General features: G+C 37.7%; 1 protein-coding gene across 1 annotated transcript in view; it reads right to left on the bottom strand.

Annotated features, from left to right (window-relative positions):
• MEP1B (meprin A subunit beta) overlaps positions 1 to 22,702 on the bottom strand; it is a 73,238-nt gene that overhangs the window by 47,531 nt on the left and 3,005 nt on the right. The window contains exons 2-3 of the mRNA XM_043993728.1: positions 19,022 to 19,095; positions 2,086 to 2,175 (exon numbers count right to left, since the gene is read on the bottom strand). Of these exons, the coding sequence (XP_043849663.1) occupies positions 2,086 to 2,175; positions 19,022 to 19,095 (164 nt within the window). The remainder of the gene's footprint in view (positions 1 to 2,085; positions 2,176 to 19,021; positions 19,096 to 22,702) is intronic.

The raw sequence follows: 22,702 nt of genomic DNA, 5'->3' as shown, positions 1-22,702 counted from the left end.
GGAAATTGTCTTGCTTGTGCCTTGTGGCTCACTCTCCAGGTGGTCCAAGACAGCAGAAAGAACAGTGATTTCACCTGCCTGCTGATATATAAAAGGGAGAAGCAGTTCTGAAATGAATGAAAGTGGCAACAGCTGGATTAGCCTTGAGGGAAGACAAAATCACTGTCATCGTATTCATAATGAAAGCAGTAAGAATCCATTGATGAGAGAGAAATAAGGGGTAGGAACACAAGCAAGATCTGAGTGGAACCAGTGGCAGCTGCTGCTGATATCCCCTATTCAATTTCAGCTGTCAAGAAGGATGTATCACCCAGTGACCTACCCAGAAATTTTAGGTAGCCTAACCCTGACCACAGCTACAAATCAAAACCAAATCCATCAGGTCCTAGTGTGTTTGAGTATTTCTTAGAGTGCTGCATCACAATTAGCTTGACCATGTATCAATCCTAGTCAGTTTTGTGTTTGATTTTTTTGTTTGTTTGTTTGTTTTAGTGAGGCAGTTGGGGTCAAGTGACTTGCCCAGGGTCACACAGCTAGTAAGTGTTAAGTGTCTGAGGCCAGATTTGAACTCAGGTACTCCTGACTCCAGGGCCGGTGCTCTATCCACTGCCCCACCTAGCTGCCCCCCTAGTCAGTTTTTGAGATGCAACAAAATAACAAATTGCTTATGATTCACTCCATTTCTTTGGTTCATATGACCATGATATGAAATTCGGAATCATTGTCAACCTATGGCCTTTTTGAGCAAAAGAAAAGTATTGGTTAATGCTATTAAATGGCTGTCCATTGCACACAAAACATTATCATATTTGACACTAACATGTTGTCTCACCCATTAATATGTGTGTATATAGAAATACACAACCATAGAAATATACATATGCAATACATATGGAGTAGTGGGTTTTAAGGCATTCATTACTTTTAAGTATAGTATTTCTTTTAAAAAAGAAGATTGTTTCTTCTTATGTTTGTATTCTGCTTTACTTTTATACAAGCAAATACACTGACTAGAATGCCAATCCATTCTATTTTTTAAATGGCAACAGTATTTTAATTACTGCTTATGGTCATAAAAAGATTCATTCTTTGATGACAGGTTTTAGACTGTGGGTTCTACTTGCTAATTTTTCTCTTATTCTAAATTTGTAACTACAGACTTTGAAATATTATTTAGGGGGGCAGCTAGGTGGCACAGTGGATAGAGCACTGGCCCTGGAGTCAGGAGTACCTGAGTTCAAATCCGGCCTCAGACACTTAATACTTACTAGCTGTGTGACCCTGGGCAAGTCACTTAACCCCAATTGCCACACTAAAAAAAAATTTAAAAAAAAATAAATATTATTTAGGGCTTTGATTTTCATTTGTCCATATTCAACTAGTACAGGGTGCCTCTCTACCTACACAATGATGGGCTAAACATTACTTGGAACAAATTAGTCAAATTGTTATTTCTGCATTGGAAGGATGAGAATCCTGCACTGATGTTATTCTGTTTAGGAGTTGTGTTGAAAATATTTGAAACTTGGCCAGGCATTTTAATGATAAGTTCATCACATTCTGATTCAATAAATGCCTAATGATGATAGAATATATGATGTTGCCTCCACGGAATTGGTCTCTGGCCAAATCACTCCTCTTGGATTTGCATCTGAAGAAACATTTGACTTGTTAAAACCCAAGGAAATATTTAACAAGGCTAGGCTAAAGCTACTGTGAATGCAGAAAAGAATTCTTACTCTGCTGGGCCCTTCACAGTGTGCAGTCGATGCACTGAGGTTGAGATTATTACTCATGTTAAAAAAAAAATCGATCATCAGTCAATACCAGAATTTGAACTAAAACAAATTTCCCTTTTTCTATATTAACAAAAGCTAGTTTTGAAACAGTGAAGCAAAAACAAAAACAACCAACCATACCAAAATTTCAGCCCCCTATTCTCCCTTGGATCCCTTTCTGTCCCCCAGTCCCCTGAAATCAGCCAATCTATACAAAATTTTCCATACTTGCCCTGAAAAACCATTCATTTCATTAATCCTTCCTGATTCACATATATCTTGAAGTATATGCCTTTTGATTGCTTACCAGGCCAGAGACCACAAAGAGAACCTCACCCAGCAGAAGCCAAGGTAAACACCATGAATCCATGTTGCTCTCCTGGCTGAGAGCTGCAAACTATGAAATTCCAAATGGATTTTAGTTAGAAAGAAGCAAGCATCATAAATGGGAGCCTTTGACCTGTGTGAACTATAGTGTAGATTAAAGTCCATCAAACTCAGAACTGTTCTGAACTGGCACAGTTTATCCCATTTGTTTTCAAGAGACAGGTGCCTGGGTGGTTCCAGTCTGGGAGGCTAATTATCTACTCCTTATTTCCTGGTGAATGATAATATATAATATTTGATTTAAATGGCCAGCAATTAATTTTTAAGTACATATCTATCCTTTGATTAAACAAGTCATTATAAAGTGTTGATGTGTCCAAAAAATACTTATTGACTGACAGATTGATTATCAATTGGATGAAGTTACAGGGGAGGTGAGCCCACAAGGGATTTTTTTGCATCTCCCTAGAGAGGCTTGACTGGTCCACTGAGTATGAAATACTTCTCTTGGGGTGTTGTGGGATACAGCCACACACATTGATTTTCTAGACTTTCTTTGAATTGGACTTATTGTAAAAAGGAGTCAGTACGGGGCAGCTAGATGGCGCAGTGGATAGAGCACAGGAGTACCTGAGTTCAAATCCAGAGTCAGACACTTAATACTTAATACTTACTAGCTGTGTGACCCTGGGCAAGTCACTTAACTCCAATTGCCTCACTTTAAAAAAAAAAAAGGAGTCAGTAGAAGAGTTGGCCTTTCTTTGTTCTTTTCAGAGATATTTAGATCAAGAGAGAAACGAAAACAGAGACATACAATGACATAAAATTAAAATGGAAGAGAGCTTAGGGGCCTGTCCAAATGTCCCATTTTACAAGTTTGGAAAATGAGGCCCAGAGAGATTAAGTGACTTGCATAAAATTACACAAATAGTAAGTAGCAGAGCTTGGCATTAATTTCCAACCAAGTCCACTGACTTCAAATTCTGAAAGGAGATTCTGTTCTTTAGATAAATGGATAATTATGGGGAAAGAGAAGAATGAGAGAAAATAAAGGTAAGGAATGGCCTGGTGACTGTAAAACTCACTTTTTGCCTCTGGGTTTCTTGTGACACCTATTAATCTATGGGAATTATCAAAAAGGAAACATGCTATTATTTCCTGCCCCACATTCTTAAGATCTGGAGACCCATTGTGCCATTGTGTCAAATCGTTATTGAATTTTATCACTCAGTAAGCAATGAACATAATTCAAAATATCAGATCTACATGGTGGGGAAGCTAGGTGGCTCAGTAGATAAAGCACTAGCACTGGATTCAGGAGGACCAGTCTCAGACACTTGGCACTTAGTAGCTGTGTGACCCTGGGCAAGTCACATAAGCCTCATTGCCCTGAAAAAAAAATCTACATGGTACAATGCACAGAGTAGGTGCTTAAATAGGGAGTTAATCAGAAAACTCTATGATCAATTTGATGGGGTTAAAAGTAGAACTATTGTTTGAGACTTTGATCTGATATCCCTGTGAAGGCTGCATGGATTGATTCAGGATGAATTGGTGGGCATGCCCTGTGGTGGGCCAGAGCCATCTCTTTGCCCTGGATCTGTAAAAAGTGGGACAAGGTGCTATTAGCCTTTCTTTCCCTTTTGGGGAAGATCCTCAGGGGAAGTGGAACTAACCTAAGAGCAGACTTGGTCCCAAGGGGGCTAAGGGGCTTGCTTACTCACCATGTCCTCCTCCTTTAACCCCAGAGACAGCAGCAGGTGAGAACAATGATAGAGTGAATGTTCCCACACACTGGATGGCCAAGTACCTGCACCCAGCCATGGGGAGATAGCAACTAAGATCTGTTGTAGTTGCATATATGTTCAACCACATGTCCCAGGAGAGGGAAACCAAGTGGCCAAAAGGTTGGAGTACCTGAACTCTAGCCTCTTGGATAAAGGAATAGGGGAGTTCCCTGGTAATATCAGCTTCTAGAGAGATTCAGGACCCATTCTCCTGTTTAGAAGAGCCTTGAGGAATGCCTGGACAAGACAAGCCTCTTAGACAGAAGAGAAGCCTTCCAGAGAGGAAAGGAAGAGCTCCTGGACAGCAACAGCCTGTCAACCTGCAAAGGCAGAGCCACCTCATGGCAGCATAGAAAGCTACCATTTATCTCTATCACTGCCTATGTTGGTGGTCAGATCTAGGTACTGGTGCCCCATTGCCCCTAAATGCTACTATCTTTGGGGCCAACCAGCTGCTATCTCTAGAGTTGGGGGAATAGGGTAAGAATTAGTCAGCACTGCCCATGGGGAGCAGAAATAATAAGTGTGAGCTAGCATTTCTACATTGCTTTAAAATTTACAAAGCCCTCTGCCTATGTAAACTCACTGGATACTCACCACAACCCCATAAGGTAGGTATGGTTATTATTCCTATTTTATGGTCAAAGAAACCAAGGCACAAAGATATTAAGTGGCTGGCCCAGGAACACACTGCTAGTAAATGTCTGAGGCACAAGTCAAACTCAGGTCCCACACTCTAGCCATTGTGCTTCCTGGCTGCCTCTATGCCACTCTATAGGCAGCCTGCCAGGAATCAAGGACCCACTGCCCCCTCCAGATCTTTCCAAAGAGGGAAAAGTCTGACTCTGTAGCTGCTCCTCCTCCCCCTTTTTAGAAGCTCTGACTCACAAAAGCTTCCCTCTTCCTTTTTATAAACCTGAGTTCACAAAAATTCAAGCAATTCACCATAAATAGAGGGACATGGCCTCCACAGGGATAATTGATCAAAATCCCAAACAGAGTCCCACCTCCTTCTAGCCTCATTAAGTCAAACTAGGAACCCCCAGATCAACCCCTTCTACAAGCACCTACTGAGTGCATAATACCGTGCAGCTTTGATATTTCCAATTATGCTCATTACTTACTCACTGAGTTACAAAATTCAATAATTCACAATGAGTCTCTAGAGCTTGAGGATATGGGGTAGCAAATGGTAGCATAATTCCTTTCTGAACATTCTCATTGTTCTATTGCAGACACACAGGCATTAATGGAGGGCAACTGGTGAGTTTTCTAAATACCTAACAAGTCCTTACCTTTAGTCTTTACCTCACATTTTTCCTCTTTGCCTATGATTACCCATCTTTCAATTCAAGTGTTCCAACAGTTTTGGCAGTCTGGTAAAGTCTATGGACTCCTACTCAAAGTAATTTTTAATGAATGAAATAATATAGGATTGCATAGGAAATCAATTCTCTTGAAACACAGTTATAATTTAGCAAAACAAAAAAAGATTAATAGATCCCCCAAGTTAAGAATCCCTACTTTAACTCATCTACAATCACTTCAATATTAATTTTACTGACCTGACTCTCTGAGTTGAAGAAATTTTATTATATTCTTGACCTGGAAAAGTGGTGATAGGCATCAGGGAGGGTGGAAAGAAGAAATCCTTGGGATATCTTGAATTACTGAAAAGAACTAATGACAAACAAATACGAACTTTGAAATTTTTTTACCTTACATACTATGCAATTTCCTGTAGAGGGTGGAGGACAAAAATCAATTCTTTCCTTATCAAATTCAAAAATAAAAATGTTGTTGAAAGACCTAAGGTGGTAGCTATCAGAAGGCTAATGAAAGACCTGGAAGAACTATGGCTAAAAACAAATCACAATCATTTTTCAGTGTAATAACAGAAGGGTTTTTCACTAGGTTCATTCCATTGATAGTAGATATGAAAGCAATTTTTTACTAGTCAAAAATCTCCATCTTTCAGAAGCCATATCTGCTTCATCCAAAAGCTCTTGTTACATGTATCCTGGTACTAGAATGCATTTAGGGACTGATAAAAATCTCTATTTATGGACCACTATGGGACCCATCAGCTTCCATAGCATCTATGATAAAATACCAAGTAATCTTTCCTATAGCTGGCTGCCAAGTTATAAAACCACCTCTCCTCCTAATACCCAAGGCAACAAACTTGGCAACAACTATGGATAGGGTGGCAAACTCCTTGGCAAGCCCAGTGTGCCAACTTCCTCAAAGGCCAGTCATTCTGAGAACTGCCCAGAATGACCAGGGAAAGAACAGTTGTTCTAAGCAGATCCACAGACTTTGGCTTAAATGAGTATTGATATTTTATGCAAAAATGATGGCTGATTTGCAAATGAATTTCAGTCAAACAACTGAATAGCAAGAGATAGGGACTGGATCTGTGATTTCACTGATATCAGAAGCCCAGAGATTACCTCTACCAAGGCAGGCTGAAAGCTTCTCTGGGATTCAGAGATGCCTAGAGCAGAGAGGGCATTGTTGGTGGAGCTGTGAACTGATCTAACCATTCTGGAGAGCAGTTTGGAACTATGCCCAAATGGCTATGGGGCTGTGCATACTCTTTGACACAGTAATACCACTTACTAGTTCTGTATCCCAAAGAGATCTTTGATCTTGGCCATTTAGTTTCCCTGGGTCTTAGTTTACTCATGAGTAAAATGTGGAGGTTTGACCTGTTTTGGGAGAAATATCTCCTCTTTAAGTTCATGTGGTAGGTAATTGCTGCCAAAATAAATCTACCACAATGCAAAAATTATAAAGGTAAGAAAAACCTAGCTTTTCTTGGTGTGATTTTTTTTTTTTGCAGGGCAATGAGGGTTAAGTGACTTGCCCAAGGTCACATAGTAAGTTTCAAGTGTCTGAGGCTGGATTTGAACTCAGGTCTTCCTGAATCCAGGGCCAGTGCTTTATCTACTAGCTGCCTCCAAAACCTAGGTTTTCTTATGCTTAGGCATAGGTTCAGATCTCATAAAAACCCTTCCCCCAAAACAAAAAAAAACAAATTGAGCTCTGATTCTGATTCTAATGAGGCCTCTTGTACCCAAAATTATGTGAGAGTGAGAAAGAATTATTTTATATTTCCAATCTTGTACATTCCTATTAGTCCATAAAAGTTTAAGAAAAGAAAGATTCATAATTCCATACTTCCTTCAATGTCATAAAAATTGGACTAAGTTAAGCAAAGTCATAATCTCATATATCCCCCAAGGAAACAAACACAGTTAAACAGACTTTATAGGTAAACCAAGTCAGATTGCAAATTAAACAACATTAGAGGGTTCACAAATAGGCTAAAAGAGGGAGAATGGATTTTCCTCTTGCCAAAGATTTGGGGAGAGCTGAGAATTTTCCTCTGGCTTCTTATCTTTTTTCCATAGAAATATTTTATTATTTTCCAGTTACATTTAGAGATAATTTTCAACATTTGTTTTTATAAGATTTCTAGTTTCAAATTTTTCTCCATCCCTCCCCTCCCTCCTCCCTCCCCAAGACAGCAAGTAATCTGATAAAGGTTATATATATACAATCACATTAAACATATTTCTACATTAGTCACTTATTATTAGAGGTAAGATTTGAACCCAGGTCCTTTGACTCTTTGCACTGTACCATACTGATGCCTTCCCTCAATTTCCATGTACTATGTAAAATGATGAAACTAAAAGCAAGGTACGTTTTTCAGGGTTGGACACATATTAAGTGAATTGAATATGTAAATTTTTTTTTCAATGGAACTTTGGTCTTAGGTGGCCCAAAGGGTTCCTTAAAAGAACCTCTTGATAATGGGAGCATACTTCTTAAAATGCTCACTAAAGAGGGGAATTAGAGAAGATTTCTTAAGCCACAATAGCACATGTAATTTCTTCTTTAGGATGAACATATGCTGCTGAATTAAGCACTTATTTCTGGCTTTTATGGATGAGGGTAGGAAGCTTAGGATAGACCTGATTGGGGGAAACCATATTCCAGAAGGTGAATAGATTCCTTGGACAAAAACTTGCAAAGATGATAAAAATCCCAAGGACTCTTATTCAAGTGAGCAGAAGAGTGGTACAATAATGGAGCCTTCATTGATGGGATCTGAGGCTCTATACCTGTCCTGTGGGAAATATTTATACAGTCGTGGAATTCTAGGTGTGCCTCAATGTTTACCACTCTCATCCTATAAGGGACAAGTCTTTAGCACTGTCATGTGAGTGGCAGGGATTGACAAGCTTCCATGACACTGAAGAAGCTGCTGAGGTAGACCCCTACCAGGCTTCTGAAGCTACCTATCTTGTCTCTACTCTTTCTACCTGATGCTCATCTCATAAATGAGGTCTCTTCCAACTGTTGCAAGTGAAATTCCACAAAAAGGTAAATTGATTCATGTTTCTCCAAACAAGATAACATTTTATTCACAGGGCATGAACCTGGGAATAAGATGAATCGCTGGCTTTCCTCCATTTATAACAAAGACCCCAAGCAAAAGAATAGCTACTCTTTTATAGGTTGGGGGAATATAGAGCAAAGAACAGTACAGGATAAATGACATCAGAGGGTTGAGAGTAATATCATTGGCTACATAGTTGAGGTGTGAGAACAGTATGATAGGTTGGAAGTTAGGAATGGAAGCTAGCAACAACCCCACACACGCACACACTTGTGACTAAGAAGTGTGTTGTTTTGTCCACCCACAAGATGGTAGACCAAACTTCTTTGGATAGCAAACCAGACATCCTGGAAGGATAGATTAGAGGTGTAAAGATATTAGATCTGACTCCTTTATGTCCACCCATTTCCGTCAAGGTTAGCAAAATTCCTTGAAGCAAGGAAAGGAAGAGTGAATCACAGGAGAACTGGATTTCTGAACTTAGCCCATTACAGGCCAGCTGAATTACAAACCAAGTTCAGAGACAAAGAACCATGACTTAAGCAGTTACAGGACAAAATCAATTAATTGTAAATAGGGATCAAGAAAAAAAAAAGATGCAGAATCAATTTTCATCTTCTCACAACCCTGAATACTTCCATAAAATGAATAACAGGGAGTAAGAGCAGGGACAAGACAAGTGGCTTCAAAAGTCTGGCAGCCATTTTGGGGGTATGAAAACCAAGGTCTAGAGAGTTGAAGTGACTTGTCCAAGGTCACACAGACACTAAATGACAGCACTGGAATTTGACCCTCAATCCTCTAGTTTCAAATTCTTTTGACTTCACCAGGCTGACTCCTCCTAGTTAACTAGATGCAATAAGGTGTTTGCTACAGTCATAAAGAATTAAAAATCATCCACTTGCCATTCCTAGAGAGAAGGAGGGGACAAACTGGTAGGAATGAGATCCATGCCTCCTACTTCTATATAAACCTACTAGAATCCTACTAGGATCCAGGTATGATCAGTGCCACCCCAAAATCCCTTTTGTGGATTATAGTAATAGATGAGGTGGATATCAAAAGGATATTTTATTCCAGCCAGATGGAAAGTATTCTGCTGACACAAACAGAGAGGTAAATAAAAGAATAAAATTCTAAGACAAAAACAAAAGACTGGCAGCTGTTCACTCCACCCTCTTCTTCCATGCACACAATCATAAGCCCTGCCTCCCACACACTGCTCTACACTTGGGCCTGTAAGATGGAAAGGGAAAACCTTGAAGTATAGCCTGAATTTCATCACTGTATAAAGTCTCAGATCTCCTCAGTGAAGACTATTCATTACTGCCACTGCTCGGGCCTGGGGTAGGTCCCTGCAATGTATGTAGGAAGTGATTTTATAGCATCTTTACAAAGAAATATTTATGAAATATTGTAACCTACCCCACCCTCCAACAATTACACAGTCAGCAGTCTTTGTCATTTCTGGGCACAAATTATTACTCATCACTGGTGTTTGAGTATATATACAAAGTTAGACCACAAAGCATTGTTATCATCTTCTGGAATATAGCTCCTAGCTTCCACATGACAGAGGACCAAGGACTAGTTAGACTGGTCTAGATTCTAGATTGGAGTGAAATAAAACACAAATCCCATTTAAGAGTTAGCAAAATGATTGAACCATATTATTTCTTTTGTTTTGGGTGCTGTTGGTTTTTTTTTTCTTTCTATTTTGAGGTTTTGCATCACTGCTCTGATTCTTTCTCTTGTAACAGGATTAATGCAGAAATAGGATTAATGTTATTATGTGTATATATATGTGTGTGTGTATATATATCTATATCTATATGTATATGTATAGAGATATATAGGTGTAACCTATATCAGATTACCTGCTGTCTAGGGGAGGGGGGAGGGAGGGGTGGGAGGGAGAAAAATCTGAAATTGGAAAGCTTGTATAAACAGAAGTTGAGAACTATCTTTACATGTAACGGAAAAATAAATAAATAAATAAATTGGGTTATTTAAATCTTTTATTTCTTCTTCTGCTAGTCTGGGTAATTTACATTTTTTTAGATATTCATCTATTTCTACAGCAGCTAGATGGTGCAGTGGATAAAGCACAGGCCCTGGATTCAGGAGGACCTAAGTTCAAATCTATCCTCAGACACTTGACACTCACTAATTGTGTGACCCTGGGCAAATCACTTAACCCCATATTGCCCCACAAAAAAAAAAAAAGATATTCATCCATTTCATTTAGTTTGTCAAATTTATTGGCACATATTTGGGCAAAATAATTCCTAATCATTGTTTTAATTTCCTCTTCATTGCTGGTGACTTCACCCCTTTCATTTTTGATACAAGTAATTTGGTTTTCTTTTCTTTTTTTTGATCAGATTAATCAATGGTTTATCTATTTTACTGGTTTTTTTTCATAAAACCAGCTTCTAGTTTTATTTATTAATTCAATGGTTTTCTTATTTTCAATTTTATTAATCTTTCCTTTGATTTTCAGTACTTCCATTTTGGTGTTTAGTTGGGGATTTTTAATTTCTTCATTTTCTAGTTATTTTTAGTTGTATGACCAAATCATTTATCTGCTTTTTCTCTATTTTATTGATGTAAGTAGTTAGGGATAGAAATATTCCCCTAAGAATTGCTTTGGCTGCATCCCATAAATTTTGATATGTTGTCTCATCATTGTCATTTTCATTAATGAAATTGTCAATTGTTTCTATGAGTTGTTCTTTGACCCACTTATTTTTTAGGATCAGATTATTTAATTTTCAATTTTTTTTTGTTTTGTTTTGTTTTGGGGGGGGGTTAGTGAGGCAATTGGGGTTAAGTGACTTGCCCAGGGTCACACAGCTAGTAAGTGTTCTGTCTGAGGCCAGATTTGAACTCAGGTCCTCCTGAATCCAGGGCCAGTGCTCTATCCACTGTGCCACCTAGCTGTCCCCAGTCACACAGCTAGTAAGTGTCAAGAGTCTGAGGCTGAATTTGACCTCAGGTCCTCCCAAATCCAGGACTGCTGCTCTGTCCACTGTGCCACCTAGCTGCCCCCAATTGGTTTTTAATTTCCTTTTCAATTGTGCATTATTGAATATAACTTTTATTGTATTATGATCTAAAAAGAATGTGTTTATTATTTCTGCTTTTCTGCATCTGGTTGTTAGATTTTTATGCCCTAATACATGGTCAATTTTTGTGTAAATCCCATGTATTGCTGAGAATAAGGTATATTCCTTTCTATTCCCATTCAGTTTTCTCCAGAGATCTATCATATCTAATTTTTTAAAAAATTTATTCATTTCCTTAACTTCTTTCTTATTTTTTTTAATTAGATTTATCGAGTTCTGAGAGGGGAAGGTTAAGACCCTGCACTACGATAGTTTTATGATCTATTTCCTCCTGTAACTCATTCAACTCCTTCAAAAATTTAGATGCTATACCATTTGGTGCATATATGTTAAGTATTGATATGACTTCAATGTCTATGGTACCTTTCAGCAAAATATAGTTTCCTACTTTATCTCTTTTAACTAGATTTATTTTTGCTTTTGCTTTGTCTGAAATCATTTTTGCTATCCCTGCTTTCTTTGCTTCAGCTGAAGCATAACAGGTTTTGCTCCATCCCTTTACATTTACCCTGTATGTATCACTCTGCTTTAAATGTGTTTCTTGTAAACAACATATTTTATGTTTTGGTTTTTAATCCATTCTGATATCTGTTTCAGTTTAATGAGTGACTTCATCCTATTCACATTTATAATTATGATGACTAGCTGTTTATTTCTCTCCATGTTATTTTCACCTGTTTATCCACCCCACTCTGACCCCTAACCCTCTTCCTTCTCACAAGTGTTTTACTTATGATCACCACCTTCTCCAATATCTCCTCCCTTGTATCAGTCCTCCCTCCTCTTCTATTAGCACCATCCATTTTTAAACTTCCTTATAGGGTAAAAATGTGTTTGTTATTCTCTCTTTGAGCCAACTTTGATGAGAGTAAGGTTTAATCTTTGCCTGTGCCCCCCATCCTCCCCTCCATTATGATAGTTCTTTTATGCCTCTTTGTGTGTGTGTGTGTGTGTGTGTGTATACAATTAATCCCATTCAATTTCTCCCCTCCTTCCATGCAATTTCTTTTTACCCCTTTATTTTGTTTTCTGGGGTGTTGTTCCATCAATGTCACATCTATAATTATGATGACTGCTTATTTCTCTCCATGCTATTTTTCACCTGTTTATCCTTCCCACTCTGACCTCCCCACACCCTCTCCCTTCCCAAAACTGCTTTACTTATGATCACTAACTTCCCCAATATCTCCTCCCCCTTCTATTATCACCTTCCCTTTTTGAACTTCCTTGTAGGGTAAGGTAGATTTCTATATCCAACTGAGTGTGTTTGTTATATCCACTTTGAGCCAACTTTGATGAAATAAGGTTTAATCTTTGCCCATATCCCCCATCTTCCCCTCCATTATGATAGTTTTTTATGCCTCATTGTGTGTGTGTTCACCCCATTCAATTTCTCCCCTCCTACTTCTTCCATGCAATTTCTTTTTAGTCCTTTATTTTGTTTTCTGTGGTATCATATCATCAATGTCACCTTATAATCACACCCTCTGTCTACATATATTCTTTGTAATCATTCTTATATTACAGTTTTTAAGACTTACAAATATTGTCATAGCTTAAATATTACCTTATGACCACAACCTCTTTACATATACTCCTAATTGCACTAATAATTGCTTTTACAATAAAGTTATTGAGACTTACAAATATTACTTTATCATACAGAACTAGAAATAGTGTAACCTTATTAATTTTTTTACAGTTTTTCTCTCTTGTTTCTTTTTTTATCTTTTTATGTTTCACTTGAACCTTGCATTTGGAAGTCAAATTTCCCATTCAACTCTTGCCTTTTAATCAAAAATGCTTGAAATTGGGGCAGCTAGGTGGTGCAGTGGATAGAGTACTGGCTCTGGATTCAGGAGGACCTGAGTATAATTTTGTTCCGATCTGCTGAATCCCTGGAGCTTGTTTTCCCTGGAAATAGTCTCTCTGCTGGGAGGTAAAAGGGGTGAGAATCTGTTGTAACCTGCTTGGGTGGGGCTTCACTACTGTTCAGCAGTCTCAGAGGTCAGTTTCAGGCCCCTGATGCAAGCTCAGAAGCTGTTACTGTTGCTGCTGCTCCTGGACCACACCTCCCTCCCACCCAGGTAATACAGACCTTTCCTCCTAGGCTGGTTGTTTCCCTGCTCCTGGAATGATTCAGAGGCAGTTTTATGGCTCCAGAACTGGAGCTTACCTTAAAATGATAAGTACTATTTATCTAATACTATCAGCAAGCGTTATCTGTAATGGGGATAACCTAAAAGCCTTAACAATACAATGGGGGGGGGGGCGCGGCTAGATGGCGCAGTGGATAAAGCACGGGCCCTGGATTCAGGAGTTCCTGAGTTCAAATCCAGCCTCAGACACTTGACACTTACTAGCTGTGTGACCTTGGGCAAGTCACTTAACCCCCACTGCCCTGCAAAAAAAAAAAAAAAAACACAATATAATCAGGGGTAAAGGAAGGATGCCCATTATCATCTCTATTATTTAATATTATATTAGAGGGGCGGCTAGGTGGCGCAGTGGATAGAGCACCGGCCCTGGGGTCAGGAGTACCTGAGTTCAAATCCGGCCTCAGACACTTAACACTTACTAGCTGTGTGACCCTGGGCAAGTCACTTAACCCCAATTGCCTCACTAAAAAAAAAAAAATTATATTAGAAATGTTAGTTATAGCAATAAGAGAAGAAAAGGAAATTAAAGGAATTAGAATAGGTAATAAAACAACACTATCACTCTTTGCAGATGATATGTTATACTTAGAAAATCCTAGAGAATCAACTAAAAAGCTACTTGAAATTATTAACAACTTTAGTAGTGTTGCAGGATACAAAATAAATCCACATAAATCATCAGCATTTCTATATATTACTAAAAAAAAGTCCAGCAATAACAGACAGGAAGAGAAATTCCATTTAAATTAACTATGACCAATATAAAATACTTGGGAGTCTACCTCCTAAGACAAACACAGCAACTACATGACCAGAACTACAAAACACTTTTCACAAAAATAAAGTCAGATCTAAATAATTGGAAAAATATTAATTGCTCATGCGTAGGCAGAGTCAATATAACAAAAATGGCAATCTTACCTAAGTTTATTTATTTAGTGCTATAACAATCAAATTATCTAAAAAATATTTTATAGAGCTAGAAAAAATAATAACAAAATTCATCTGGAAAAATAAAACTTCAAGGATATCTTGGGAATCAATGAAAAAAATACAAAAGAAGATGGTTTAGCAGTACCAGATCTCAAACTGTACTAAAAAGTGGTAATTATCAAAACAATCTTGTACTGGCTTAGAAATAGAGAGGTAGATCAGTGGAATAGAACAGACAGAAAGAACACTATAGCAAATGACTATAGTAATCTAGTATTTGATAAACCCAAAGATTCAAGCTCTCATTATTTAACAAAAACTGCTGGGAAAATTGGAAAACAGTATGGCAGAAATTAGGTATAGAGCAACATCTCACATCATATACTAAAATAAGGTCAAAATGGGAACATGATTTACAAATAAAGGATAATACCATAAGAAAATTAAAGGAGTGCAAAATTGTCTATCTGTCAGAATTTAGGACCAAAGAAGATGTAGAGAATAAAATTAAATGTAAAATAGATCATTTTGATTATATAAAATTAAAAAGCTTTTGCAAAAACAAAACTAACATAACCAAGATTACAAGGCAAGTAGAAAACTGGGAAAGAATTTTTGAAACCAATATCTCTAATAAAGGCCTCATTTCTCAAATATATAAAGAACGGTGCCAAATTTTTAAAAATACAAGTCATTCCCCAATTGATAAATGGTCAAAGGATTTGAACAGGCAGTTTTCAGACAAATAAAGCAAAGTTATCAATAATCATATGAAAAATGGTCTAGATCATTACTGATCAGAGAAATGCAAATTAAAACAACTCTGAGATATCACCTTACACCTATTAGAATGACAAATATAGGGGCAGCTAGGTGGCGCAGTGGATAGAGCACCAGCCCTGGAGTCAGGAGTACCTGAGTTCAAATCCAGCCTCAGACACTTAACACACACACACTTACTAGCTGTGTGACCCTGGGCAAGTCACTTAATCCCAATTGCCTCACTAAAAAAAAAAAAATTAAAAAAAAAGAATGACAAATATAACAAGAAAAGAAAATATTGGTTGTTGGAGGGATTGTGGGAAAACTGGGATACTAATTCAATGTTGGTGGAGTCGTGAAAAGATTCAAGCGTTCTAGAAAACAATTTGAAACTAAGCCCAAAGGGCTATAGAACTGTGAAAACCCTTTGATCCAGCAATATCACTACTTGGTTTATATCCCAAAGACATCCCTAAAAAGAGAAAAAAGACATGTTTTTACAAAAATATTTATAGCAGCTATTTTTGTGGTGTCTAAAAATTGGAAATCAAAGGAATGCTCATCAATTGAGGAATGGCTAAACAAACTGTGGTACATGATGATAATGGAATATTACTGTGAAGTAAGAAATGACAAACAGGATGACTTCAATAAAGCTTGGAAAGACATGTATGAAATGATGTATTGGGAAGTTAGCAGAACCAAGAGAACATTGTACACTGTGATGAAATAATGGGATTTAGCAGATACTCAAAGACCCACCTGGAGATTAATCTAGATTGATTGAATCAAGTGAGAATGATTGACTGCTGATTAGCCTACTTCAAGTTAACTGAATTATAATCACACCTGACTAGCCCTTAAGAAGGTATTGTTCTCAGAAGCCTGACTGTGAACTCAATTTGAGAACACCTTCAAAACCAAAGGATTTGGATGACGCCAACCAATCAGGTTGAAGCAGCGTGTAAGGACCGCCTCTGTTCCAGATCTATAAAAAGCTTCCACAATCAGCTTGCTGGAGAGTTCCTGATTAAAGCAGGCTCATGGAGGAGGACCTGAGGAAGAACCCAACCAGGCTGGAACTCTAGGCTAGATAGACCTTTTCTTAACTTTCTGAACTCCATGTTAATACCTGTATGCTTTAATAAATGTTTAATGCCTAAAGACTGGTGCTGAAGCTTCTTATTTAAGGTGATCACACAATATAGATTTTAAACATCACAACACAGAGACAGCAATATTGTTCGATGAAGACCTGTGAATGACTTGACTATTCATAACAATTCAATAATCCAAGACAGTCCCAAAAGATTATTGATAAAACATACTATCCACCTCCAAAGAAAGAAGTGATATTGATGAAACAGACTGAAGCATGCTACTTTTCAGATTATTTCATTAAGTGACAAATACAGTGATGTTTTGTATGATCATATATGTATAACCCATATCAGATTGTTTGCCACCTCGGGAATTGGGGAGGGGAGGGAGGGAAAGAGGGATAGATATTGGAACAGAAAAATGTAAATAAAAATGGTTAACCTGAAAAAAAAAAATAAGGTGGTGGAGTGATATTCTGGGAAGGATACAGGATGTCTATATTTCTCTATATATACACACATAAATATAAATGGTGTGCATATATGAGTTATTTAGGTCTTATTTATATAGTAATTATATTTAAATAAATTTGTCATATATATTATTTATACAAATTGATATGTATATGTTATTTATAAAACAGTTATTTACCTGTTTTTTTAAAAAAAGAAAACTGCCTGTTTATTTTTTAAAACAAGGAAGAGGAAGGCCTTAAAATACTAAGTTATATGTACTAGAATATATCTAGGTATATCTAAATGTAATAATGTAGAAAATATGCATAATATATGTCATATATGTGTGTGCATATATTATGTTTGATATATTATAAATTTTAATTATATATCACAAATAAAATAAAACATGTAGACTTGGTCACCTGTAGTTGAAAAATTAGGAGTGGGTTAGCATGAAGATTTTCAATGAAAAGGCAGTAAATATTTGATCAATATTTATATATGAAATTTAGAAGATAGTAAGCAGAACTACATGGTATGGGGCCAAAGATTACATTTTTCATTAAACATAGAAGGACAACTAAGTGGCACAGTGGATAGAACACTGGGCCTGCAATCAGGAAAACTCTTCCTGAGTTCAAATCTGGTCTCAGACATTTACTAGCTGTGTGACTCTTGGCAAGTCACTTAACCCTGTTTGCTTCAGTTCCTCATTTGTAAAATGAACTGGAGAAGAAAATGGCAAACCACTCTAGGAGCTTTGCCAAGAAAATCCCAAATGGGATTCAGTCAAACAGAGCTTAAAACAATGACAGAACAACAAGACAGAGCCCAATGTTTTGGAAGGGAATGTTCTGTTTGCTGAAAATTACCATAGTTTAATGGGATGAGCATCATTCTTGGAGTGAGAAAACCTCAGTCCTGGCTCCTGATACTTATTGACTGTGTGGCCTTGGGCAAGTCATTTAATTTCTTTGAGTCTCAGTTTTCTCATTTATAAATGGGGATAATATACATTAAGTCACAGAATTTTCTTAAGGAAAGCCATTTATAAACTTCAAAGAGCTATATAAATGTGTGCTCTTGATATCCTAGCTCCTGGGGAAGTACCCAGAACCTTGGTATTGGGTAAAGTGTGTGCCTCTGGCAAACATTTGCATTCCTACAGAGTCTTAGTCAGCATTCCCTAGATTTCATAGACTGTGGCCATGCTGATTGAAAAAGAAAAAGGACAGGTATACTAAATGATAAAGCCAGATCCTGGGAACTTTACCACCCATGTCAATACAAAGCTCCCCACTGTGGAGTCATTCTGACAGTGCTGCTGACTTGTGCTTCAACAGGTGCTATCACAGGTGATGTGGCCTCTAGTTGTTGACCTTGCTCTATGATGCAAGAAAGACAAGGAACTCATTCAACAAAAAATGTGTTTTATGCCTACTATGTGCCAGGCACTCTGCCAATGATGACATGAAGGTGAGCCATGGTTTGCTAGAGGAAGGATAATGGGTCAGATGATTAGAGGTTCAAAGCAGGAAACAGACTCTAATAGTTATGGAGTCCAATCTTCTCATTTTACAGTGGAAGAAACTAAGGCACAAGGAAGGTAAGTGACTTTCCCGGAGTATTGAGCCAGAGTACTGAGGACCTAAGGTGGGATTTGAACCCTGGTCTTTCTTCTAAAGCCTGTTTTGGTTAATGAGTATTTGAAAATGTTGTCTCACTTGCTTGGTGGAAAGATCTTGCCTGTAAGCTCTAGACTCATAGAATGAAGTGACCTATTTCCTTTCCTAGACTCATTCCTCCACCATGCCCTCAATCCTCTTCTCCTATTTCTTTCAGTATCTTTCTTCTTGTCTTTTTTCTAGCATCCTCCTCTTGAAGACTTATTGTTCACTTGGTACTTATGCTTTCTCCCAATCATCAAAGCCTATGTTCAAAACTACCTTGTCACTTAGACAAGAACTAACAAATTATTTCATACTAAAGTGTAAAAAGTAGGATAAAAGTCCTATTCCGATGCCTTGTTGTAAGGTGGAGCTGGGCCTGGATACTTGAAGGCTATGGAAGGTTCTGGAAGTTTTTGCCCAGCTAGCAGGGCTTAGCATACAGTCCCAGTGGAGACTGCTACTTAGTGTCCAAGGACCAACCTTTCAAAATGCAGAGAGGCCCTTTACCAGCAGTTTGTCCACCAGGTGGCCATGAAAATCAATGAAGCAGTTATTCTTCTGTTGTCGAGGTGGTAGAGTAGCTGAAAAGGGGCAGAAGGTGCTAAAAATCAGAGGTTTTTAAACCATCTATAAATATTAATTTAATCTGCTAACTGAGAAAACTGATGATGGTGTTAATTACATAATAAAGTGTGGTAGAAATGGCCAGTATTAAAAAGGATGACTTGTCACAGAGAAGACATAGAAAGGTCACTGATCTTACAATATTACTATATTTTAAATAGTAATTCACTGTCTTCTCACAACTATACTATACTGTAAGTTCCACAAGAGCAGGATCTAAAACTTTGTTTTCCCGGTGCCTCGCATGTTACTTTTTATACAAGAAGTTCTTTTTTTCTGCCCCACTCTTTTGTTTAATTTAATAATAAACATTATATTTATAGATTTGAGTTTCAAATTTTCTCCCTCCCCTCCCCTCTCCCTGAGGAGGTAAGCAATCAGCTGTAGGTTATGCATGTGCAATTGTGTAAAACATTACCACATTAGTCATTATGTATAAGAAAACTTGAATAAAAGAAAAAGTGACAGAAAGTGAAAAATAGCATGCTTCAGACTATGTTCAGTCAATATCAGTTCTTTCTTTGGAGGTGGATAGTATGGTTCATCATTAGTCTTTTGGGATTTTCTTGAATCATTATATTGCTGAGAATAGTCAAGTCATTCATAGTTCTTCATCAAACAATATTGCTGTCTCTTTGTACAACATTCTCTTAGTTCTGTTCACTTCACTATACATCAGTTCATACAAATCTTTCCAAGCCTTTCTAAAATCATCCTGCTTGTACTGGAGTCGAAAATAAGAAGAGCAGGGGTCTAAAGTCATGACACAAGAGACAAACTTTAATCACAGGATCCTGAGTTTATATACACTCTTAGATTCATGCAGCTGGTCAGTGTATCTATTCAGTGGAACCAACAATGTAACATTAGAACTTTCACAATAATAAATACAGGACCAAAATATTCATTATAGGGAATGGCTAGTTTTAACTGAAACACATTTTTCACTGCATTCTATTTGATTTATATGTTCATTAATAAGTATCCTGGCTACAGCCTTGGAGTCATTTGGCCAGTCTTCCAGCTGGCAACCCCTAGGTCATTGCTCAGGCACAGTAATCATGATATATTTTCTTAACTCATTCCAATTTATCCTCTACATGCTTTTCATTTCTTATAGAACAATAATGGTCCGTCACAATCATATAACACAGCTTCTTTAGCCATTCCCCAGTTGATGAACATTCCATTGATTTCCAATTCTTAGCCATCACAATACACAAGAGGTTCTTAATAAAGGGCTCTAAATAAATGAATAAATGAATGAATAGATAAATAAAGATTGTAGATAAATAAATAAACAGATGAATGAATGAGTGAATAAATAAATAAATTGGTGGGTAGGCAAATAGATAAATGAATAAATGAATGAATAGATAGATGAATGGATGAATGAGTGACATTATGACATAAATTTAAAGTGGAAGAAAGCTTAGGAGCCATTCCAATATCTCATTTTACAAGTCTGGAAATGAAGGCTTAAAGAGGTTAAGTGGCTTGCCCAAAGTCACACAAATAATAAGTAGCAGAGATGGGGATCAACCCCAAGTCCACTGAGTCCAAATTCTGACAGGGGACTTGTCTTTTCATAGATGGAGAGCTATGTGGAAAAGGGATTGGAGGTGGGAATGAGAGAGAAAATAAATGTAAGGAATGGCCAGATGACTAGAAAATTCACCTATTGCCTCTGGGCTAGTTTTGTGCTACCCATTACTCTCTGGGAATTTTCAGAAATGAAACCTGCTACCATTTGCTATCTCACACTCTCAAGGACTAAAGACATGTTGTGCATTATCAAGTTTTATCACTCAGTGAGTAACTGATGAGCATAGTTAGAAATGTCAAAGCTTCATAGTACTATGCACACAGTAGGTGCTTATATAGGGGGATGATCAGAAAATTCCATGATGAATATGACAGGCTTAATAAGGAGAATGTTTGTTTGACTTTGATCTAATATCCCTATGAAGGCTGAGTGGTTCAACTGAGGATGAGATAATTGGTTTAAGCTTTGGTGGGCCAGAGCCATCTCTTTTCCCTGGACCTGTAAAATTAGGGGTGAGGTACTGTTAGCTTTTTTTCCCTTTTGGGGAAGATGCCCAGGGGAAGTGGAGCCAAACCCAAAAGCAAACTTGGCCCCCAGGAGGCCCAGGGACCTGCTTACCATTCCCTCTCCATTTATTCCAAGAGATAGCAACAGGTGAGTACAATGGTGTAAGGAGTGTTCCCATAAATGGGATGACAAGGCTCTGGATGCAGCAATGGAGATTTAGTAACAGAGGCATAGTATAGTTGCATATGTGTCCTGGGATAAAAAAAAAAAACAACAAGTTGGAGTACCTGAACTCCACCCTTTGATTCAAAAAAAGAGGGGAAAAGGAGAGAATCCCTTAGTATCCACTTACTAGAGAGATTCAGGACCCATCTTCTGTTTAGAGGAGAAATAGTGATTTGAGAGGGCCAGAATCTTAGAGGAAAAAGCAACTTGGAGTCTCAGTTTTGCTGAGAAAGAAGAAGCAACTCCAGGACAGCACCAGCCCTGTAACCTGCATAGTTAGAACAAAACCCAAAGCAGTATAAATGTGCAGCTGATACTTGTCTCTACCACTGCCCACATCCATAGTTGGATCCTGGAAGTGGTCCCCCATTGCATGTTATTGCTACCATCTTTGGGGCCAAAAGGCTGCCATCTAGGGGGCTGCGGAACTAGCATGGGGATTAGTCAGCTTTGCCCTTGGAGAGAAAACATATATATATATTATTACCTAGCATTTATATATTACTTTGCGATTTAGAAACTACTTTACATATGTTAACGAACTAAATCTTCATAACCCTGAGAGGTAGGGGATGCTATTATCACCATTTTACAATTGAGAGAACTGAGGCAAACAAAGGATAAGAGACTTGCAAGTCATCACAGAGCTAATAGGTATCTGAGGCAGGATTTGAACTCAGATCTTCCTGACTTCAAATCCCATACTCTCTCCACTGTGCCACATACAGAGGACACTCTGGCCCTCCAGATATTTCCAAAAAATCAAAAAGAAGCTGAGTCTACAGCTAGCCCTCCTCCCCATTTTATAAATTCTGCCTTACAACAGCTCCTGCCAACCAGTTCATCACAAATACATGTCTCCACAGGGATATCAATCAAAATCCCAAACAAAGTGAGCCTCCCTGTAATTTTATTAAGTTGAACTGAGAAAACCCAGTTCAACCCCTTTAATAAGCACCTACTGTGTGCATAATACCATTCAGCTTTTCTGCTTATTACTTACTGAGTTATAAAATTCAATAATTCCCAATGAGTCGCTAGAGTGAGAAAACATTCATTTCTGAACATTCCCATTTCCAAGTTGCTGATGCAAATGCATTAATTCAGGGCAACATGAGTTTTCTAAATACCTAATCACTCCTTGTCTTTATTCCTAACTTCATCTTTTTCTTCTCAGCCTATTATTACTCATCTTTATTTGGGTTTTTTTTTTTTTTTTGGTTTGGTTTGGGTTTTTTTTAGTGAGGCAATTGGGGTTAAGTGACTTGCCCAGGGTCACACAGCTA

This window comes from Dromiciops gliroides, chromosome 1 (assembly GCF_019393635.1).
Source record: "Dromiciops gliroides isolate mDroGli1 chromosome 1, mDroGli1.pri, whole genome shotgun sequence".
Taxonomy (NCBI): Eukaryota; Metazoa; Chordata; class Mammalia; order Microbiotheria; family Microbiotheriidae; genus Dromiciops; species Dromiciops gliroides.
Note: the sequence above shows the minus strand (reverse complement) of the source record. Positions and strands in the feature narration are given on the sequence as shown.